A 22,018-nucleotide genomic window follows, 5' to 3' on the forward strand; every position below is an offset into this window, starting at 1 on the left:
ACTTCAGTCCCAACACAGGTGGCTAAGGAACTGGGTTCTGAGTGGGAAATATGATCTGACGACAGCTGAACGTTTGCAGGGTCACTTCACAGCTTATCAGGAAGTGAGTGAACATCCGATCAGGAGAGCTGCAGGCAGCTGAAGAGCAGCGGGACCAGGAAGAGCACGTTGAAGCCCATCGTCCCGTAGACGATGTAGCGGTAGGGAAGCTCCACCTCCATGTGCTGCCTGGCCTTCCTCACGTCCGTGCAGGGCACCCCGGACACCCGGCACGCCAGAGGGATGGTTATGGACTTCATCAGCGCCCGTGTGGCCACCAGCACCAGCACGCCCAAGAAGTGCCTCAACAAGGCCACGCCCACTAGGCCGACGCCGAGGGCGGGCATGGTGAAGGGGAGCTGGTCCGGCGTCGGGTCGGGCATCAGACCCAAGAGGTGGTTGACGTGAGAGGCCAGGGCCACGCCGGCACCCGTGCCCAGGATCTGAGCGGTGTCGCCCCGAGAGGTGCTCCAGGTGTCCAGGGTGAAGGAGAAGAGGCCCAGGCCCAGGTGGAGGGAGATGATGATGAGAGGGGCGTAGCGGCAGGTCAGGTTGAAGCTGTCGATCATGTCCAGCGCCGGCAGGAAGAAGAGCAGGATCAGGACGCTGTAGAGGAAGCCGACTATGACGTCCTGGAGGAAAATAAGAACAGAGAGTGAAGTTAATGTGACTGAATAAGAGAGTTCAGGGGGAGAACACCTCCGGCTGTCTGAGAAGGAAAACTATATGTATCGAAGGCAAAGTGCAAAAACACTAAGAACGATGAAACAAACATTATTTGTCCATTTTGCTGAGAAATGTCAAAGTTGGCTAACAGTATAATTTAATTCAGTAAACTTCAACTACACTTCTGACATACTGCATTTGATTAATGATCCCAACCTCTGTCAGATAAGGACTTTTGTGACGGAGATAACGTATTTATTCTGTACTCTTGCTGATGGATGAAGGAAGTAAAGACAGGAAAAGGGAAATCAGCAAATCTAAACATGGCCGTGAACTCTGGACTCAAACACACAAGGTCATCACGGCCGTTTGTTTATTGACCCGAGCGGCAAACTGACAGTTGGTTTCCTGCTGCAGCGTTTACTGTATGTGTGGATTTAACCTCTGAACTCTGCGTCCGAATGGAACACGACGCCGACCAAGAACTGCTCTGATATTTTTGATTGATGATCCAGAGAATAAGGATAGTTTTGAAGTCTATGTTAGCTTACACATAAATAAGATTCATTATATTTAGCTTGCAGAAGAAATTGCAGTAGTATGGAGGAGGAAGTTGGATTAGTTTGGATGTATGGCTTCCCCTATATGTACCGTTGTGCACTAAATAAATGAGGAACATGTTTTTCCTTTGTCAGGTTAAATCTTTGCTGAATAAACTTACTAACTTGGCCATTTACGTGTTTTTTAAAGAGTGTATAATCTGCAAAGGCTCTCTGCAGTGTTTCACTATGTGTGTTTTCACACAGTAGGCACAGAGTGTAAATCAACTGTTAATAGTCCCTCAGCAGGCTGGCTTGGGAGTGTACAGTATTTGCTTTGCTTTAGTGCCTGATAGCACATGTGTAATCAGTGTCTACTTTCCCTGGAGGAGAGATCGATGAGGGTAACTGTAAATTCTCACCAGGCTGCCTCTACATGCCAAACGCGGCAGGTAGGCCCAGTAGGCCGTCCACGCTGAAAGGTCCTGTTACAGTTCAAATATCTATTTGGCTGTTTAAATACATGTGATCTCGCAGTCAGCCATTAACCAGCGCTACAGAGCGTACGTCACCTGCTGGCAGGCCGCTCAGCAGGAAGGCCACATTTTACTTTCCCAGTATTTAAAGGTGACTCAGCAGCAGCGAGATAACTTCTCAGAAGATCGCTGTGCTTTATCACCTCACTGCTGCCGCTGCAAACTTTTATCAGCCCTCTCTTTTTGACACACACACAAAGTATGCAGCTCTGAAACAATGAGCTGATCCTGATGTGTGGTAGATGCTCGTATCTTATGTGTCTTAAGATGAAAATTAATATATTGAGTGTATAGTATATTGTCAGCACCAATAGCTTCAGTGGAAACAGATTAAAGTAATAACCCTGTAAGGCCTGCTGTATGCTGTTAATGTGGAAAGTTTGATGGATCCTGCTGTCAGCATCCATCAAACGACTGCAGACGTTCAATTTGTTGTGGACATACGGACACGATCACAGTTTCTTCACCCTTAAGATGCAAACATGTAGTCAAGTCAGGTTAATAGACTTTATATCAAAGGGCTGCGTTGATTATTTTAATGACTGATTGTAGAAGTGGCTGTGACTCAGTGGTAGAATCGGTTGTCTTTCAATCGGAAGGTTGGTGCCCCAACTCCCTCGGTCCACATGTCGAAGTGTCCCTGGGCAAGACACTGAACCCCACATAGCTCCTGGTGGCGTACAGTAGCCATCGGAAGTGAATGCGATTGACGGCACCGCTATCTAACGCCATGATCACTCAGCAGAGCTCGGTGTAATCTATAAGGGAATCAGGACTCTGGGGAAAAAGACAATCAAGCACCAACGGTGACATCTTCAGAAAAGTGAAGTTTGATTTCAGTCTGTGCTAGCCGTTGCAGTTTCTGACACAAACAGCTGACATACGACATTACACACTTCACGACATGAAGGAAAACCTCTGGTCCCCACCACTTTGTAATTTCCATAATATTATATTTTTTTAGTCTCTCTTCTACAAACCGCTGACACAAACAGTTGATCCGACACCGCACGCTGCAGGCGTAGTAACACGTATGTGTTGTGGTCCACACAAAGTAGTGCCAAATAAAGAGGCATTCTTACTGAAAAGTGAAACACACTGAATATTCAAATATAGCGTACAATCGAGACCACTACTGATTTTTAGGTGAGACGTCCTTATGAGTGGATAAATTACGCGTGAAATTTACCCTATCTGCAGCGGCATATAACCTAGCATCCGTGCCAGCTGCGCCGACCGGCATCCACTGTATGTAGTTCACTTACTATACACTATAAGTATCTCATGCAACCCCATTTCAAACAAACCGAACTATCCCTTTAAATCAACACCACATACGTTCAGGCGAAAGTGCTCTGTGAGCGGTCTGGTAAAAGATCTGCAGACGTCAACAAGACGCTCAGTAGTAGAACAGCTTTTTGTCTCCGAGCTTCTCCTGCAGAACAAAGAAAGAGGAAGCAGTTTCATTGGGCGTGATGATTTCCAGAACACGTTAAGTGCCTGGCAGGCCTGGCAGAGCAGACCGCTAATGGCTCGCCATGTGTTCATGCTCCACTCCCTGAAACACAACAGTTCCCACACGGCCTGACTGTTCTGGAGCTCTCAGCCCACAGAACATACACGAGACTGTGTTATCAGCTGGAAATGAGCTGTGTGCATGTTGATTTGTCTCATATGACTTCACTTCTGAGGTCTCTGCCCAAATGTTGTGTTTCTGAGATCACTGTTTGAACAGATTGAGCTCATAAAGAAAAACATAAAAATGCTCTCTGTCTCTATTGTGTTCTACACTTGATTCACTCTTGTACTTATAACACTTTCCAAGGATATAACTAGCTTAGTCTACTGCGAACGACGACCATAAATTAGCCAATTTTATTCTCCAGTAACACTTATCCCTGGGTACGCTGCGAACAGGACGTATAGCTAATTGGGCAACTTTTTGACTTTTTGCCTTTATTTATAAGACAGCTGAAGAGAAACAGGAAATGTAGGGAGTAAAGAGTGGGGGTGACAGGCACCAAATGATCATCAAACTGGGAGTCAAACCTGCGATCAGTGCGTCGAGGACTGTAGCGTCTGTATATGGGCCGCCTGCTCGACCAACTGAGCTAAACCAGCGCCCCTGGTTAATTAATAGTGCCAAAATGTTAACAAATAAGGTTACAATAACGGGGCTCCAGTTGTAGGCCACAGTGTAAATCACTGAATCCAACCATCAACATTTTGCTTCCTGTCTACATCCGGTGGAGCATAAAGGAGCTCCAAAAAAAACAAGACAAAAGTAAGTCAAAGAGGAAGTCAAAAGCCACTGATATAAATGTTTTTTGTGATAATTTAACTAAAAAAAAATGTCCCATCAAAACTGTTAACATTCACGTTAACAGAAGCTTTATACAGATGTTTGCCCTATGTTGGAAAACCTGTGGACTTGTGGAGAAAAAGCCATTTGAACTGTCTATAACTACTTTTGCATAAAAGTAGGTCTTAAAAATAGAGACTACAACTCCCAGGTAAGATTCACCAAGTTAAATGTAAGACTTTTTAATAACCTTTTAAGGCCACTTTAAATGAAATTTAAGGCCAACATCAAGGCAATACCGGCAACGTATGAAGATTACCATGAAACATTTTGTGTGGAATTAAAACCATAGAAAAGGACCAAGTGTTCAAAGTACTGGCTGCACAACTTGCTACAAAATAATAAGCTAACATTTTTGCAATCCAGCTTAATTAGCATAGTTATACTGATCTACTGAGCCATCAGCGTTACCAGAACCAGACCAGACAAACATAAATCAGCATCATTTTTCACAATTTTCACTCACATGAAAATTTATGACATTTGTGGGTAGTCCACTTTTTTGAAAATAACAATATATGGCATGCCTGGCCGATACAGGAAGTGTTTGTGCTACATCCTGTGAATGAAGAGAAACAAAGAGCCTTGAGTTTAAAGTTAAAGCTCAGCCAAACTGACAGCTCCATCCTAATGGATGTGAGTTTGGCAGAGATCTCAAATTTTCCAAAGGTTTCAGACATGTCTGAATATCAGGGATTTTTGTCACAAGATGGACGTCTAGATTGTTTCCTGGCTGATGTAATGACGCTGGCAGACGACTGTAAATAGCATCTTTGGTTTGAACATTTCACCCATTATAAGTATGACATAGTTTAATTGAAGCATTAGAAGAGGCAGATATAGATTATGTGTAATGCACTGTGGAAAAATATGAGCTTTAAGGGGACATTTTAGGGAAGATCAGACTAAAGGGATTATAAAGATCTTACAGATAAAGTGACATCACCGGGTACTAAAAACTCTGGCCCGGGCTGAATGTAAAGGTTGCGATGGTTACAGACATTATTTTTATCCTTGTGCGATCGAGGGCGAGGAGCAATGCGCACGAGGAAAGGCAGCAGGACGTTCTGGGTTACACATGGATGATTTTATCCAGACAGTAGAACGAGTGGTCACAGACATGCTTTGAGTGGCAGGCGGGAACAGGAGGAGGAAATATGGAGCACAGACTGTGACAGGAAAACATAGTAAAAGGACTTTGGAAGGAAACAGGTTAAATGGTCCCTTGCTGTTGGTAAACACACAAAGAATCAATTTAAGGATATTTTTAGACAGTGCTACATCCTCTGATGAAGAAGGTACACAGAAACATTTCTGCAGACTTTACCCAAATTTGCTGGCAGACTACCTGGCGGGCTGCAATGGCGCATCGAGGAAGGGGGACGATACGTCAATATTTTTTGAAGAGGGCTCAATCTTGTAGTCATGTATGATTTTGTGCTGCCTGTATTACATTAAGATTTTTTGTAAGATATTTTGTATCCTGTACTGTTCTATCTGTTTTATGGTTGAGTCTGTTTTGTACGGTCTCTTGTGTCGTTGATTTGATGTATTTTAAAGGCCCATCTAGGGACGCGCATTACACATTAGCCAAGGCTATAAATGCTGTAGTGTGTGGCATCGGTTTACTTGCTTCACACTTGTCCCTATAGAAATAAACATTAAAATAAATATAGTGGACGAGTAACTGTACATATATGTGTAAACATGTAAAAAGTCCTGTTAGCAAGGTTAGAAGCATCACTGTTTTGCTCACGTCTGTCACTTTGCAAGGAATGTCTCCTCATTAATAGCGCCTCGCAAAGGAGATAACGGCGCACAGCCTGATGTCACAAGCCAAAACAGCTTTTACCCCGTCTACACGTCCCCATGGAAACAGAGTTTCTAAAAGTCTTCACCCTGGCGGGAGTTTGGCCAAACGCAGAGAAAAAGCTATGTTTTAAAAAAATACTCGTGTACGTTCGGACATGACCTCAGTCTGCAGGCTGCTGTGAATGCCAGCTTTCACACAGTTTTTTCTACACGCTTCACTTTGTGACACCACACGCAGAGCTGGCCAATCAGAAGAAAGTGGGGTTGTAGGGGCACAGAGCACCAGTGTGAGACAAATGAGTTTTTTAAACTGTAAAATTGTGCTAAGGTTCTCCACAGGTACCACAGAGTGAAATATGTAGCTTGAAATTAGCATAATACCCCTTTAAATGTTGTTTTTTAATGTCATACACAAGTAAAACTATCAAATCTCACTGACTATGAGTGATGGTATAACTAAATCAAAGCTGAATTTATCGATTTGAATGTATAATTCTCAGAAATGTTTTACAAAAACACTGGAGTCGTGTTAATTTCTTAGGTTTTAGTGTTATGAAGAGAACGATGACATATGCTGAAACTTGTCAAAGTCACAAAATGGTAACTGCATTTACAGCACACACACTCACATGATACGTGGACTCCTTCTGAACAGTTGAGGACCTTGTTTGATGTTTGAGGAACTCGGATGAAAGAAAACAATCTTGGGTGTGTTCCCCTCTGTGTTTTTCTATTTATACAACTACTTTGAAGAACTTTTCCAGACACAAAAGTTGAATTTTGTACGTATAACTCACTGGGATCATGAGGAATTAAGTGCTAGCTCACCGTCTAAACCCTAAAAACAGTAATGACCTCCCTCTGAGGCAATGCTGCAGCTCATTAAAGAACCTGAGGATTTGTAATGTCTGATTTTTGCCGACAGTTGTGCTGCTGTTATCGCCGGGATGCACTTGAATCTGGTTAAATGCCAGGACAAATGAGGCGTGCTGAGAGTTGTTACTCAGATCAACAGACTGACTCAGATCTTTGTGGTGTAATTTACTTGCTGTGTGTTCTCAATCTAATTAACTGCTGAATGAACTAATCATCTTAAATATGTTTTCTAGGTCATGCTGGTTTATCGGAGTATAAATCAGGAACTATTCTTCAGTTGGTCACACCTCTGGAGGCAGGAGAGTTCTGCGGTGTGAGTGTGCAGATGTGCACGTGGTTCCTGAGGTGGAGGTCTTAACCGCGACACCGCCTGCGGGCAGCCACAGAAAGCCCTTAAAGAACGTCTCTGATGTGGATTTAACCTTCTGAAGTTTGTCTGGGAGGTCGGCCAGCGCTCTGTAACGTCTGCTGCTCCCACACCAACATCCATCAATCTCTCTGACACAGCCGTGACCACAGAGCCTGTTGCTATTGCGACAGACACTCTAGGCCCAACAGCGCATCAGGACTGAGATCATTTAGCAGGGAATGAAATCACCCCAAACGATGGTTAATGTGACCGTCGTGAAGACAGAAGACCCCACACACACACACGCATATCTGTGGCGAGGAACTGTATGGGGTCTGTCTTTATCTATAAGTTGTTTGGTTAATCTTATTTATCCAATATGTTGACCTGATTACTTACAGACTGCATTGCATTTACAATTTACTACTGAGACAAAACTATAGACTGTATAAGAATTGGACGTAGCCATCATGACGTCACCAGTTGGTTTGTGGACAACAGTTTTAAGGCCTCGAGTTTGGTGTTTTGGCCGTCGCCATCTTGTTTTTTTGGACCCAGAAGTGACCATATTTGAACGATAGAATGGATACCCATCGTCATGTCTCTATCCTGGTTGACAGGTTATGGTGTAAGTGATTAAAGCGTACCCTGTTTTATCCTTGATTTTACTCTACAACAGTTGTATTCGTACCACAAATAGCATAGTGGGACCACAGTTTACAAAATGGGCATCAAGCTGTATTGAAGATGATTTGAATCTAGTGATCGGGATCATAAACTCATCAGGAACAGTTGAACAGTTGGACTTTTTGCAACCAGTGGAGTCGCCCCCTGCTGGCCACTATAAAGAATCCACGTTTAGGGCACTTCAGTATTTGCTTGTATTTCCTTAATTAAGAATGTGTAACCACAAAGTTATTTCCTAAATGGTTTATTCTGGCCATGACAGTGAAATTGTATTGTATCACATCTAAAAAATAGGGATAGACTGATTATCGGCTGGGCCGATTATCGACGCCGATATTCGGCGTTTTGACGCATATCGGCATCGGCCTTTTTTTAAATTTTCTTTTAAATTTTTTTTAATCCGACGGCTGATAAGAGATCAATTTAAAACTGGGTTATTTTGGCTCTGATGCAGCCGCGCCTCTCTGTCTGCAGTCACTACTCTGTCTCCAGCATTGTCCCACCCACAGCACTGATTGGTTACACGCAGAGCCATGGCACGGGTAACAGCCAATCAGCAGTGAAAGCTGTGCATGCAGAGTGCTCACACACACGGCGGAGAGGAGAAAAAGTTTGTTTCTTTGCAAATTTTATTTAACTTTGTTTTATTTACTTTATAAAACTTCAGGAAGTTAATTATTTATTTATTTATTTAAATTTTCAGTTAACTTTATGAGATGCTGCTGACCCTGGGAACTCCCTGCACTTTTTGTTTGTTGGTTTAATAAACATATGCTTAAAGGCATTTAAACAAAGTTAAGTGTTGGAGTTTGTATTATTCCAAATTTTGACGCCAATATTTTCACTTTTACTGCAAATGAATATCGGCTCCAAATATCGGTTATCGGCCTCCTTGACTACTAATAATCGGTATCGGCCCTGAAAAAACCATATCGGTCTATCTCTACTAAAAAATAAATAGAAGAAATGCTGAGTTGATTTTTGTTTCATCTTGCAGCCCAGACTCTTGAGAAACAGTGCGCTGCTGTAGGGCACCAGTGGTGAACACACCCTCCCAGCCGTGTTACATTATGTTTTTCATGACTGTACCTGTGCGGCAGTGATCACATCTAGCCAAAGCCCTGCTGTCATCAGACAATCTGCCAACGTGAGCGCAGCAGACAAAAGGTTGCCGAAGCAAGTTTTTGCAGGCCATGAAAACGCCTCAAGTCTTCCAGTATAAACTGTGATATGCTGTTTATTTCCTTAGCAACATACATTTGTACTGAGCGCAGACAGAAACAGGCGCATGTGGAGGACATGAAGTGTATTTCTGATTAGCCATGTGTGGCAAAATACTGATTAAAAAAGAAAGCATTTCATTTTTTTAAATGTGTACCGACCTTCATTAACTTGCACATGTAGCCTGGTGTTTCGGCCTGATTAAATTTGTTCTGTGTTTGGATTAAAATGCCCCAAACCAAAATGCACTCCAACAGATAAATGAAGAGCTGATAGCTGAGACTGTACAGAAACACACTTGTACACAGCTCATTATTCCTCCAATAATAACAACCCCAGCTGGCTGTGAACGAGAAGAAGACACCTGGCAGATGTTGGTAAACATGGCTTGAATTCTCCACATTTCTAAGGCAGGAAAACCATTGTTTGGAGGCTTAAGTTCAGAGTCCTGCTCCAGCTTAAAATCAATGGGTGGGAAAGGTTTCCTGTTTCACACCCTGCCTGCTAATAACACCAAACAAATTACCCAACAAGTCCACAAATAGGTTTTCTGCACATTTCCAGTCTTTCCAGACAAATTGACTTGTGTTGTATGTATTGTGTAGTCATTCTGTGTGTTGTACTCCTACAGTTCCACAGGTGTTTAAAAGTAGCCTAGACCTGAACCTGAAACCGGCCCATTTCTCGAGCTGAGGTGTCAACTGGTCGGATACTGTTTCCCACATGTCAGCTATCATGTTCAAAAGGGCTGAATTACATTCTGGCACTGCAGGTGGCGAACCTGGCACTATCTGTGCGTGTGTGTGTGTGTGTGTGTGTGTTAGTGTCTGTGTAAGTGTGCGCGGACTTACCAGGACAGAGTGCATGCCCATGTAGATTCGGCTAACGCAGACCAGCAGACACCAGCAGAGAGCCAGGCTGAAGCCCAGTGAGAACGGGTACTGTGGAGGAGAAAGGAAACTATTTTAAACACAAATTCACACACCTACACACGTATTAAAAATTAGGACAAAATAACCATAACTTATCATGGCAATAATAGTTTTTGATTATTTAATAAAAATTAGTTATTTAAAACACATTTTGAAGCCTCCAGTGGTGTGTTTCCAGCTGGTCTTTTGTTGTGTTTTCTTATGGTACTTAATCATGTTGCAATGACATATATTCCTAACTTTAATGTGATCAATAACAACTATCAACTCTAACCCAATATTGTATGAATAAGGATAAGCAAGAAAAATGGATTTAAAAAACTATATGCTATAAACTACTTTGATAGTTATTTTAATTGCCTGCTACTGTAAGTTACTTACCTATGAATGTGTGTGTACACCTATGTAGGTATGCACGTGGACTCGTACGTGTTTGCAAATACGTGTTATAAAAAATTACAGCTATATATTTTCTCAACATAATTTGTATTTATTTTAATGTATATATTATTTTCACATTATTTTAAAAATCTTAATTTAATTTTCTTCTTTACTTCTCATTTCCATAAATGTGAGTTACTAAATGTAATAGCATACAGATATCTCTGATGCCTGACTGAAACAATAAAAATCATAATGGAAAAAAGAAAAATAGATTTGGTTGAAACGAAGCAGCAATGCAGCAGCTGAATAAAGCAACGTGAAAAAACTAAGTGAAAACAGAGCTTACAAATTAGAGTTAATACATTTTATTGCTCATTTTAAGCCCTTACAGGCTTGGCGCTTTTTCACAGGGAGAAATTGGCCAGATGTTGCATAAACCTCATGACAAATTTTTCAGTAACAAGGTTGTAGTTTAGTTAGTAAAAGCCTCAAATGGTGTAGCACTGTCGCCTTCTTTCATGTAAAAAAAGTTCTTTGTGCTTGTCTTTGTTGGTACTTGGTTAAAAGAATATTGCACAGACGGGTCATGCACAGACATCATTGAAAAAGCTCAAGGACCACTGATATAAAATACATAAAACTTCATATCTGAGGAGTCGGTTCATGTTTTATAAAGACGGAAATGCATTTAACATGTTTTCGACCTGCATGACTTTTGGTGAGTCACACAAAATGTACAAAAATACTCCAAGGAGCATCTTTATAGATAGAGTACAATGATTTTAAATATTAACGCTGCATTCATTTACAAGCATATAAAGTCTTACTTTAAAGCCTTTGCACTGAGTGACCTTGTCCTTTGCATTATCCAAACCATAACTGTTTATGTTTATGAGTCTTTGCATCAAAGAGAATACATCATACCGGCTTGTTTATTGTTCTGAACTGTAGATTAAAATGATAGTAAAGAGATAGTGTGTGCTGGAGGTGACTATTCAGCCACTCTGTTCAGTGTACAGTTTACAGCATGCATCAATAAAATGTTGCAGGGATGTAGCGGATATGGTTATCTGCCAATGTGCCCTGGACTCAGAGGACCTCATAAATATTTCAGTGATTCTGCTGTTCTCTTATCAGAAGGATTTGGCCCGTAGCAAGAAGAGGAGGGAGGGGGAGAAAAGCAGGGTTCACGCTGCAGCGTAAAGTGTCCAAAGTCAGATTCTGTTTCTCTCGTGTGACAGATTATTTGTTCTCTGATTAGAGTAAACTGCAACGTGCTGCACTGAGCCATATGGATACATGGCTTTAAATCAGATCTAGATGCAGCATGTTTCAGCAACATAAGGACGAGGGCTGCTGCAATGAACGATGTGAGCATTTGCAACAAATACATTGTAAAAGTCTACAAGTCCAGCTAGCTATCAGCTACCCTCAGATTAACTGGCTTCAATTTAGTAGTGAAAAAAACATTTTCTTTTATATGTTGTGGATTCAGGAAGGATGAAGCGCACTAGGTAAAGCGCTACCATCCTACAAAACAACTACGAGGGGCAGAACAAACAGCTAAACTAGGCTCCCTGAGAAGTGATTATTAAAATAAAGTCCTGATAACACAGCATTTGTCTCATGTTGACAGACAGACTAAAGAAGAATGAGACAGACGGTTCAGCTAGGAGACAGAGGTGAGAGCTGAAAGCTGCTGAGGTTTGCACACTTGCTAAAAGCCTTTTGTTCTCTTCATTGTGACGGCTGTTGTTGAGATAGCTCAGACTTCCTCTCACAGACGACCAGAATTATGTGACAAATCCCAAACCATCACTGTGACACGCAGGGCAAAGCAGCTGCTGAACTCCAGTCTCTTAGGTATTATATGTAACAAATACAGAGATAATCTTGATTCCAAACAATGGCCGCATATTTGCAGAAGTAACGAAGTTGGTTGAAGGTGCAGAAGACAAATAAGTCAAAGCTTAAAATGTTTGTATTCATCCAAAGGCATGTGCAGATTTCACAGCTTGTGCTCAATGGAAAAACAAATAAAGATCAGCGTGCTTCACTCACATATTTTAGTTGCAAATCTTTTAAAGAGACTTTCTTTCCAAAGACAATTTAATGACATTCTCATCAGCCTCAGTTGTAACATAAGCGAGTGCTTAATAGGAGGTGTTAGCATGCTGACCTGCTAAATTCTGCACGTTATCATGGTCCCTGTGAACATGACAGCTTGTTAAAATGTGCTTCAAAGTGGCAATGATGTAAGCACTGCTGTGTAACTCACCTTCAGGTGTCCCACTAACCACTCTGCTTCACTTTAAACTGTCAATTATAACTCTTTCAAAAATGAGGTCAGCGCAGAGGGAGCTGTTGGTTGAGAAACAGGCGTCTTTTTGTGTGTGGATTAGCTTTGAAGCGGAGTCAGACAAACTCTGCGTTTGAAGAAAAACTTGCTTCGTGTCTAAAGAGAGAAACTGAGGAAACCATCTGTGGAGATGTTGTCCAAACAGTGTCCTCTGTCCGTGTGCAAACACAGTCTGTGTCAGCGGGTCCCACGGCCGTGTTTGCACGCTCGCTCTGGCCTTGCGCCTGTGACCACTGTGGTGCTGCGGCCGTCGCCTCGTGCAGAGTTTTATGGACATAGTGTGTTTTGTGTGGCTTGTGGTTCTCTGCACACTGCTTATTGACTGTCGGCTTCAGTGTAGGGTTTGCTCCGTGCACCCTTACGTCACACACACACACGTCCAAATCACACTAGTCCCAGGGTGTGCATGTAAACTCATTAGGTTTGAGGCTAAGCACATGCTGAAGTTGTGAGTAACCTATAATTACTATTAGGATTGGGTAACTACAAACTGCAGCTTAACACATTTGCAGCTCCAAATGTAGACAAGGAAGAAATAGTTTCAAAAACTTCAATACCCAGAAATCCTCTTTGGTGACATTAGAGACCAAAGAGGAAAGAGATAACAGCTTATATTACATTACACTCATGTGCACCAACATGACTCTTCTATAATCAGTAATAAATCAAGAAACATATAAAAAGTCTTCTGTTTAAAGCTCCTGTGAGGAGTTTTTCAATGGTTATGACACAGACTGAAATTAATTCTAATTACTATATATGACCTACAAAAGCAAACCAGACCATCAGCGACAAGATTGATTATTTCTATATAGTTATTTTTAATGCCTGAAGCTGCTGGGGGGGGGTCAGAAGAAGATTAACTGCACGCTGCTTTTGTTTACATTTTCCAGGACAAAAATTTAAAGTGCGTTACACATATGACTGTTAAAGAAAGCAGAAATAGATTTTTTGAAACAGCACTTAAGCATGTGCAGGACAAAATCAGCAAAGAGATAACAGGTACAGCTTTGTCCACAGGGGGCGCCAAAATCAACACAAACCTAAAGTTCCTCACTGTAGCTTTAAGTAAAAGTATTAGCTGCAAAAGCCTACCAAGAAGCTAAAGTTTGTTAAAAATTAATGCATGATAAATTCATCATATCTCAATGTAAAATCTTAGCCTACAGAGTAACTGGTAACTACAGTTGTCAGATACATGTAGTGGAAATTGAATATAAAATAGGATATTTCAACCTGCATTGTACTTGAGGCAAAGTATTACTTAAGTAGCATTAGACTGTTACTTTCCATCACTGGTTAAGCAGCAGCCTGTTATACCAGCTACACATAAGTTTGATCATAAGTTGCTTCTTATAACTATTTCTCGCAGTATCACTCGCCACTTTGTAACTTTTGCAACTGTACTGTCACTACTGTCTGCGAAGGTTCTCAGTTATCCAGGTCATGGTAATTCAAAGCTTCATCCAAAAAGCAACAGGACTTCATTGAAGTTCTTGAAGACGTTTCACCTTTGATGGTTGAGGCATCACACCAGAGGGTGCTGACGACTGTACACATCTATTAGCATACTAATGACCTACAGAGGCTTATATTTCTAGCTCCGTCCACCAGTCACTTTAGAACTGAAAAAGCCTTTCGGGTAAGAGGTGCAACGTCTTCAAGAACTTCGACCAGGTCCAGTTGCCTTTTGCATTAAGCTTAGAAGTACAGTCACTGTTATTTAACTAAGTCATCGTCCATTAAAACGCTGTCCAGGAAAGCGACGACTCGACTTTAGCATTCAGCTAAAATGGGAGAAAAGACACAGCTAACTAATGACAAAACAGAAAGCATGAAACAACATCTGATACAACAAGTACTGTTACTTCTTGATCATTTATCAGCTACCTCTGTTAAATGGCTGCATCACACATAAAGTTATAATTCCTGATACCAACAAAAGGGTTCAGAAAACTCTGCAAAAAGTTGTGGTGTAAGCAGCAAATGCCCTCTCCAGTAAATGCATCATAAACTTCACACTTTTGCCCTCTTCTAATCCACTGGGGATTAACGGTAACTGGTCAACACAATAGCAAACAAGTAGGTCAGTGCCATGTACTCATAAATGTAAAGTAATGCAGGCTTTTAGCTTTAATTCCTGCTACTTATTGTAGAGCTTTTTTATACTTATGTGATTTATGTTGTAGCGTGACTCCAACAACGCAGAGCTGCAGCCCTCTACAAAAACAAACATTATTTTCCTTCTTTTGAATCCAACACGGGAGATTTTAGTTTGATATTCATCTGCAGTCTGATAGAAAACACAATGTCAAACTCAGGGTTGGAGTGAGGAAATGCTACACTCTTAAACACATTCATGCTAGCAGGAAAAGCTGCATGGTTCCCACCTATTGGCCTTGCTGGAGGGAGGAAGTCTCACACAAAGCCTGTTTACCATAATGTTTTCTGTTCTGGCTCTACTGGAGAACATATTGAAAATTCACATCATACAACGTGCTACATCAGGCAAGTGTATGTTCCTGACCTCCTTTACATCTCATCTCTCTACTGGTCTTATCCGCCCTCCATCACTCTTTTCTTTAGCTCCGCTTTCATTCCTCTTCATCTCATCTCCCCCTCCAGCCCTCTCTTTGCCCTTTAGTCCGTTTTCTCCTCTTTTATCCTTCTTCTTCCATCACTTTTCTGCATTAATCCCTCTCTCCTCGCCTCTAACCACTTCTCTCCTCTATACTTCTTCCATTTCCTTGCATCTTCTTTAATCTCCTCTCCTCTACTATCTCCTTTAATCTTTTTCTACTCCTCCTTCCCTTTTGCCGACTCTCGTCCCACGTTCCTCTCCTTGAACAGCTCTTTTCTGTCCCTCGTCCCCTCCCTTATTTCACTGTTACCAGTATCTTCCACAGCGAGACATCTGGCTCTGGTTATTGTCTGAGCTGGAGGAGGGCGGTGGTGGGATTGGAGGAGGAGCGTATGACTGTGCCATGCAAATCCAAACACTCCTGCTCTGCTCAGACAAGTCAGCCGAGGCGGATTTTCAGCAGGAAAGTCTGCCGGGCGACTACGGCAAGCAGCAAGGGATGTGGTGGACACACCCTCCCTCTTCTGGAAATCAGTATGCAGAGTTATATCTCAAGTTTATTTGGACTTTTTGAACCAAATAGGGCAGCTTTACAATTCCTTGTTCACTATTAAGAGTAACAAAGCACTAAACCCACTTTAGTTGCTTACAGTTGTTTCACTACAGCATCCACTGATCCAGGTTCTAGTCAGGAAATATCCCTAGTTAGGACATGCCTTGGTACACCACGTCCATGACATGCAGGGAAATGTTATGTTCATTCCCCAACGCCCCCTACACCACGGCATGTAAATGCATCAACTGCCAGCAGCGTGGACAGTATGAAGATGTAATTTGCAGAAACATGGGTAGATAGAGAGCAGTTGCAGGAAAAAGCCACCTGCCATCAATCAAATCATAGAAGTATTATTTTATTATCACCCACAAAAACAGAATCTCTGTTTTCCTGGCAATATTTGAGTAATTTCTTGATTCCTGAATTTAAGCTTTATAACCTGTAATACCTAGAAATGCTTTTAAAATAAGAAATCTCTGTGCATGTTTCATGGATATCTGCAGGAAGTCTGCAGTCTTAGGCCCCGTGTCCACATAGCGCCTTTTTTTTCCATTGTTCCCAATGAGGACAGAGCGTATCCGCCTAGAGAAAAAGCGCTGCACCCAGCGCAGCGTCGTTTTTTCAGAGCGCTCCGCCTTTTTTGTGCGGCTGCTCGAGTGCTTTGAGTTAAGAATCTCTGAACTTTTGAGAGAGGCGCTAGTGTCGTCACTGCCACTTTTTTCAGGCAACCAATCAGATGGGGCGCCACTTGTCACCCTGGTTACCACCAAACATGGAGGAGCAATTTGTTTTAGCCGTTTCTGTCTACCCGGAGCTGTACGACATGACAAACAAACAGTGTCACAATAGAGACCGAAAAGCCCATTTGTGGGAGCAGATCAGCCAGGACATTCAATTTTGCTGTTAAGTGTTGTGCTTTTATCGCCCTGCGCATTGTAAGCTGTGTAGTAAGATAAACTTATTGTTGTGCTGCCAGCACTTTTCTGCCAGAAAAAGGCGCTATGTGGACACAGGGCCTGAGCTAGGAAGTCCCGAGTTCCAAGTCAAGTCAAGCAAGTCCAAGTCATGTCCAAGTAATAAACTGTATGATTAGAGTCAGGGGCAAGTCATTATTTGTCAGTCTGCAACTGTGCACAGCTTTCACCTCTGTAAGGCCTCCTCAAGCGAGTCATTCTGTCCTCCTCCTGAAACGTGACTGGCTGCTGTCAGATTAACAAGTACAATGTATGCGCTTCCACATGCTCTCCTCTAAATAGATAACAGCAGAGCAAGTCAGACATAAACAAGCAGGTTTATTTTAAGACCCTGAATAAAGTTTTGTTCAAAGTGTTCAACAAAACCTCTACAGAGTCTTGGGAACACTTTCTGAAATGTTTCCACTACTCGTGTGTGTTCCACTCTGTTTGAAGAGTACAGAAAGACTGTTTGTGACATGAGAGAGCTGCAGTTAGTCTTATCTAAGAGTCCCACACTGCAATGTCAGGGGTCGGCTCTCTTATCTCCTCCTGCGGCAGACAGAGGGGAGGCAGAGTGCCGTAAATCAGACCCACCTCTGCTCTCGCCTGCTGTGATTCAAGCATTCAAGTAACAAAATACAGCGATCCCACGCTTCTCTAAACTCTGGGCTTTTATTCCCCCATACCTACGCCTAAGTAATGACAACTTCTCGGAGAATATAAAAGGGCATAATGCTGATTGTGCTGACAGCTACAGGAGCAATACGAGTATGCTTAACCTGAAGTGTTAATCAGTGAAGTCTCCTTGAGCAATAGCGGCCTTCAAATGTAGATTAACGTTGCAGAGGAGTCCTCAAATCAGCCACGGAAAATGAGACATTGCTCCTCTGTCCCATTTCTGAGACCTATACCTATAGCATTTCAAGAAGGAAAGAGTTCCCCATTTATTTATTTCCCTCATGTCTCGGTTGTTGTATGAGAATCAAACGGACTTCCTGCAGTTTGTTGATCTAGTTCCTCCTTGTGTGGATGCACTGTAGGACAATGAAAGTGGACAACACAGACTTTCTGTTGGCTTTTACAGACTGGGACACAATGGAGTGTTGTTCCTTCAGAGTGAATAGGAGGAGGTGCAGAAAGGAACAACTGAGAACGGCTTGTTAAAACAAAATTCCCGCATGCATGTTATTCAATGATTCGGGACACTACGGTTAGTTTTTATGGACTTTTACAACACTGTAAAAAAGGGTAGAATATGAGATGTCTGCACGTGATGAAAGTGGTGAAAGTTTTATAACTATGCCGTGATTTTATTATGTTGTATCATTACCTTTTAGAGTTTAAGTGCTAAACAATTTAAAAGCTGTTTTGCTAAATCAAATAGGCCTACCACATTAAAACAAACACATTTTGGGATGCTAGGAAGTTAGCGTTAGGCTAAGCACAGATTTATCTGCCACTTATTTTCATATAGTTCATCTTTTTTTAGAGATGCACGATATTGGATTTTCTGCCGATATCCGACATGCCGATATTTTACAACTCATTTAGCCGATTACCGATACCAATACCGATATTTTTTTCCCGCACACCTAATTGCAGAGATCATCAACTCTCTTCTGTGTTGGAATTAGCGTACAGTATAATGGTGATAGTCTTATCATATTTGTTACAACGGTCGGGGTGACGGGTCTTGAGATGGTTAATCAAGTTTGTAGTGTTGAAAGACTTTGCCTTGGCTCCTCCTCGCATCACCGAAGCTGAGCAGTCATTGCAAATAGCAGTTTTGCTCTGTATTTCGGACACTTTGAAACACTTTGAAACACTTCCACACCACGGACATTTTGGCTTCTAACTCTCTCATGCTTGCAGGTAGACACACGTGCGCAGGTCTTCTTCGCACCGGGGTCATTGCGCCGAGGTCGGGCATTTAATCAAGTATGCAGCAGCCCATTATTATATCGGTTAATTATATCGGCGGATATCGGCGTGTTGGCCGATATACGATAGTTCATTGTTAAGCCAATATCGGCCGATACCGATAACGTGCCGATATCGTGCATCCCTACTTTTTTTTTTTTTTTTTTTTTTTTTTCAAAAAATTGTCCCAAATTGCAAAAAAAATCTATCACCCAAAGATCTCAGTGGCAACATTGAAATAGGTGGTCTTTAACGACCAAAACTAAACTATATTCAGCTTCAGAATTCAGCAAGTATTTACCTCTAAGTTGGTACCAATGACAGTGGCTATTTTTTGCAGAAAAAAATGACCAAAATAATAATAAACTGATTACCACTGTAACTGTAGTCTTTCAGTGTTGTTGTGTCCACAGAGAGCTTGATTTCACTGTAGTACAAGCAGTAAACAAATGTGCTCATACAGCTGTACAGCTGACACGGCTGCTGTCACTGTATCCATTCGGCCAAGCGCACATTAATTGTTAATGACGCCGCTTCAGAGGACTGACTTCAGAGGGCAAGGTCTCAGTGATCCTGTATCAAGAGTTGGCACTTAACATGTTTGCTTGTGTTAATGTAGCATTGGGGGAAGGGGTGCATGTGTGCATAAACATTTATGTAGGTTATGCTCGATCAAAAATGTTTCACACATGGAAACCACGTCTAGAAAACCTCTCAGTTTCCGACCATATGGTTTGATTTATTATTTAATTGTATTTATATGAGGCTTTGTGTATGTATTGACTTAAATTCCATGTTGGGCTCAGTTGGGCTCTTGTATAAATTTAGTACATTTTGCTGGTAGATGCAAATAGGTGGATATTGTTTTCATGGACTTCTGGAGGCTGTAGTTTGCAATGCTGTTAAACAAACATTGTCTACTAGTAGAGGTGTTTCTACTGTAACTCAAGGTCTGAAACTAGCACTGCAACCTGCTTAATACAGATACAGTTTGTTGTTATTCTTTTAGAGTTATTTCTAAATGGAGACAAATATAGGGATTATCAAACATCATCTGTAAACTATGGAAGCCCTTAGGGGACATGCATCCATACATTTTATTTACTCTGTTTTCCCATGATAACGAGTTATTTCTAGTCATTTTCTCAAGACCATTTTAACGGATTAATTTGGCTCATTATCTCCTGATAACGGCGTAATTTTCCGGCGATCTAGAAAACAAAATAATAGGTTGGTCACTGTGATATTACAGACCAGGACATGCCATGCTGCTATTGCCCACACTAATGAGGCAAACGGAGTAAATATAATGTATGGATGCATGTCAACTTAGGGCTTCTGTAGTTAATTAAATGATGTAAGACAAAATAATATTTGCCTTTAAGGTAGCAAAGAGTCATCAGTAGGTGTACGTGTACCTCACAGGGATTGATTTTCACTACTTGCCAGTGTTGAATAGGCACAAACAGGAACATGATGTAATGTACCATCATAAGAGGAACTTTCTCAGTTTCCTTAGTGAAACTCAGGAGGAAGTAGCTCCTGCCAACTTATCCCTCTCTCCTGCTGCTGCAAGTCAGATTTCAGTTACTTATTTTACACTTTAACGGCAAGTAAGATGGATTTACTGTACCTCCCAGCGGCCGTAGGTCAGGAAGAACAGGGAGAAGGGGATGGCAGTGCCCGACATGGCGTGTGTGGACGGCATGCTGTACTCCGAGTTGTAAAACATCTCCACCTTGACCACAGGTGGTGAAGCGGGCCGAGACCACCCGATCACATCCTTGGTGCACTGACCCAGGTACATGACCCAGACCCACACCACGATCAGCCTCCTGCTCACAACAGCGTCCACGTTCCACATGATGAAGGAGAAGAAGATGATGTAGAAGAGCTCGTTGCCCAGCTCGGTGCCGAAAGTGAACATGTAGTACAAGAACCGGTTCTCTATCAGGAACTCCTGTCCGGCGTCGCCCGTTAAAGAGTTTTTGCGGAGGGGTTTCACTGTGCTGCTCCCTAGGGGACCCATATCTTCGTTAACCACCCTCTCCCCTGGCTCGATTGCGCCTGAAACGTCCGACCCGGTCCCCCCGAGGCTGCAACCGTTACCCCCCTTAGCAACCGTTTCTCCCCCGGCAGTCGCTGCGGACGCCACTGCCCCGTTCTGGGGAGCACTCTCACTTTCCTCTCGGTGTTTTTTCGAACCAGTAATCCTCTTATAAACACCCCCTGCTGCCATTTGCACTTTTTCCCCCTCTCCAGCTCCAATGACGGCCAAGTTTTCACTCTCATTTTCCCCGGTGATGTGATGATGGCAAGCCCCGTTGTTGTGGGAATGAGTCCGGTCCGCTTCCTTGCTGCTGCCGACGGTTCCAGAAAACGTCCCGTGTACCCCACATATGCGCTGAAAGCTGGCGACAAGGTGGGGGTCTTGGAGATAGCGGAACAGCTCTACATAACGGTTACTTTTCTCCATGTTTAACCCGGTTTACTTACGCCAACACGGCTGAAACAACGAAGACACAGCAGCTACTTTTCCCCCTAACAGTGGAAGATGAACGCTAGCTCTGATGGCTAACGATAACTAGCTACCCCGTGCATCATGGCAGAGTGCAGCTGAGAAGTGAACCCCGAACCGTTTTAAACTATAACAAGTTATGATGAAGAGTAGTATTAAATAAAAAAGATTAAATAATGTTTTCAGTCAGACGATAACGGATAAACCGAGCGGGTTAGGGCTTGTTCAACCGTGTCCAGATGCGTTCGGTGTCCCGCTACCTGAGTGGTCTCCTGCAACTGACAGATCTACGGAGCAGTCCAGGGAGCGCGCCTTCTCAGTTGCCTTCATGTGCTGTGGGAAATTTCATAATTCTTAGTCCAGTAACTATGTTCACGTTGAAACGGATAAAGATTCAATTGATTACAGTATCTGAATTAATCTAAACAACCTCTAGACCAGGGGGGGGAAAACGAATAATATAAGTTAAGACCAGCAGGCTTTTGACGTCTGTACATCACTTACCTTGATATTTTTTTCCTTCTGTCATTCAACAAATCATATCAAACTGCTTGATGCATTCATAGTGTTGAACAAAGAGACTTAAATTAGGAAATATCAAAGAAGCTATACGACCTAAGCTTTCTATACTTGACCACTTTATGATACTCAGTACTTCAGAGCTATTGGGGCTCATTACCAAGCTGCTGACTGCTCCGCATTTATATTTGTATATTTTTCATGGC

General features: G+C 42.3%; 1 protein-coding gene across 1 annotated transcript; it reads right to left on the reverse strand.

Moving 5' to 3' along the window:
* Positions 1–119: 119 nt before the first annotated feature.
* On the reverse strand, positions 120–21,498 carry sgpp1b (sphingosine-1-phosphate phosphatase 1b). Its single transcript, XM_069662362.1, has 3 exons — positions 20,409–21,498; positions 9,939–10,028; positions 120–671 (listed from the first exon to the last, which is right to left on the reverse strand). The coding sequence occupies exons 1-3, from the start codon at positions 21,249–21,251 to the stop codon at positions 120–122; spliced, it is 1,485 nt and encodes a 494-aa protein (XP_069518463.1). The 5' UTR covers positions 21,252–21,498.
* Between the last annotated feature and the right edge of the window lie 520 nt (positions 21,499–22,018).

This window comes from Semicossyphus pulcher, unplaced genomic scaffold (genome assembly GCF_022749685.1).
Source record: "Semicossyphus pulcher isolate SPU_LCO1_2020_fin unplaced genomic scaffold, fSemPul1.0.p SCAF_14, whole genome shotgun sequence".
In the NCBI taxonomy this organism is placed as follows: domain Eukaryota; kingdom Metazoa; phylum Chordata; class Actinopteri; order Labriformes; family Labridae; genus Semicossyphus; species Semicossyphus pulcher.

Bases quoted from the DNA above. Each gene is read 5' to 3' on its own strand.
- sgpp1b (XM_069662362.1), bottom strand. From the start codon at position 21,251: ATGGAGAAAAGTAACCGTTATGTAGAGCTGTTCCGCTATCTCCAAGAC. The intron at 10,029-20,408 runs GTACAGTAAATC...TCTCCTCCACAG, and splicing joins TGACCTACGGCCGCTGGGAG to TACCCGTTCTCACTGGGCTT. The intron at 672-9,938 runs GTAAGTCCGCGC...ATTTTCCTCCAG, and splicing joins TGGGCATGCACTCTGTCCTG to GACGTCATAGTCGGCTTCCT.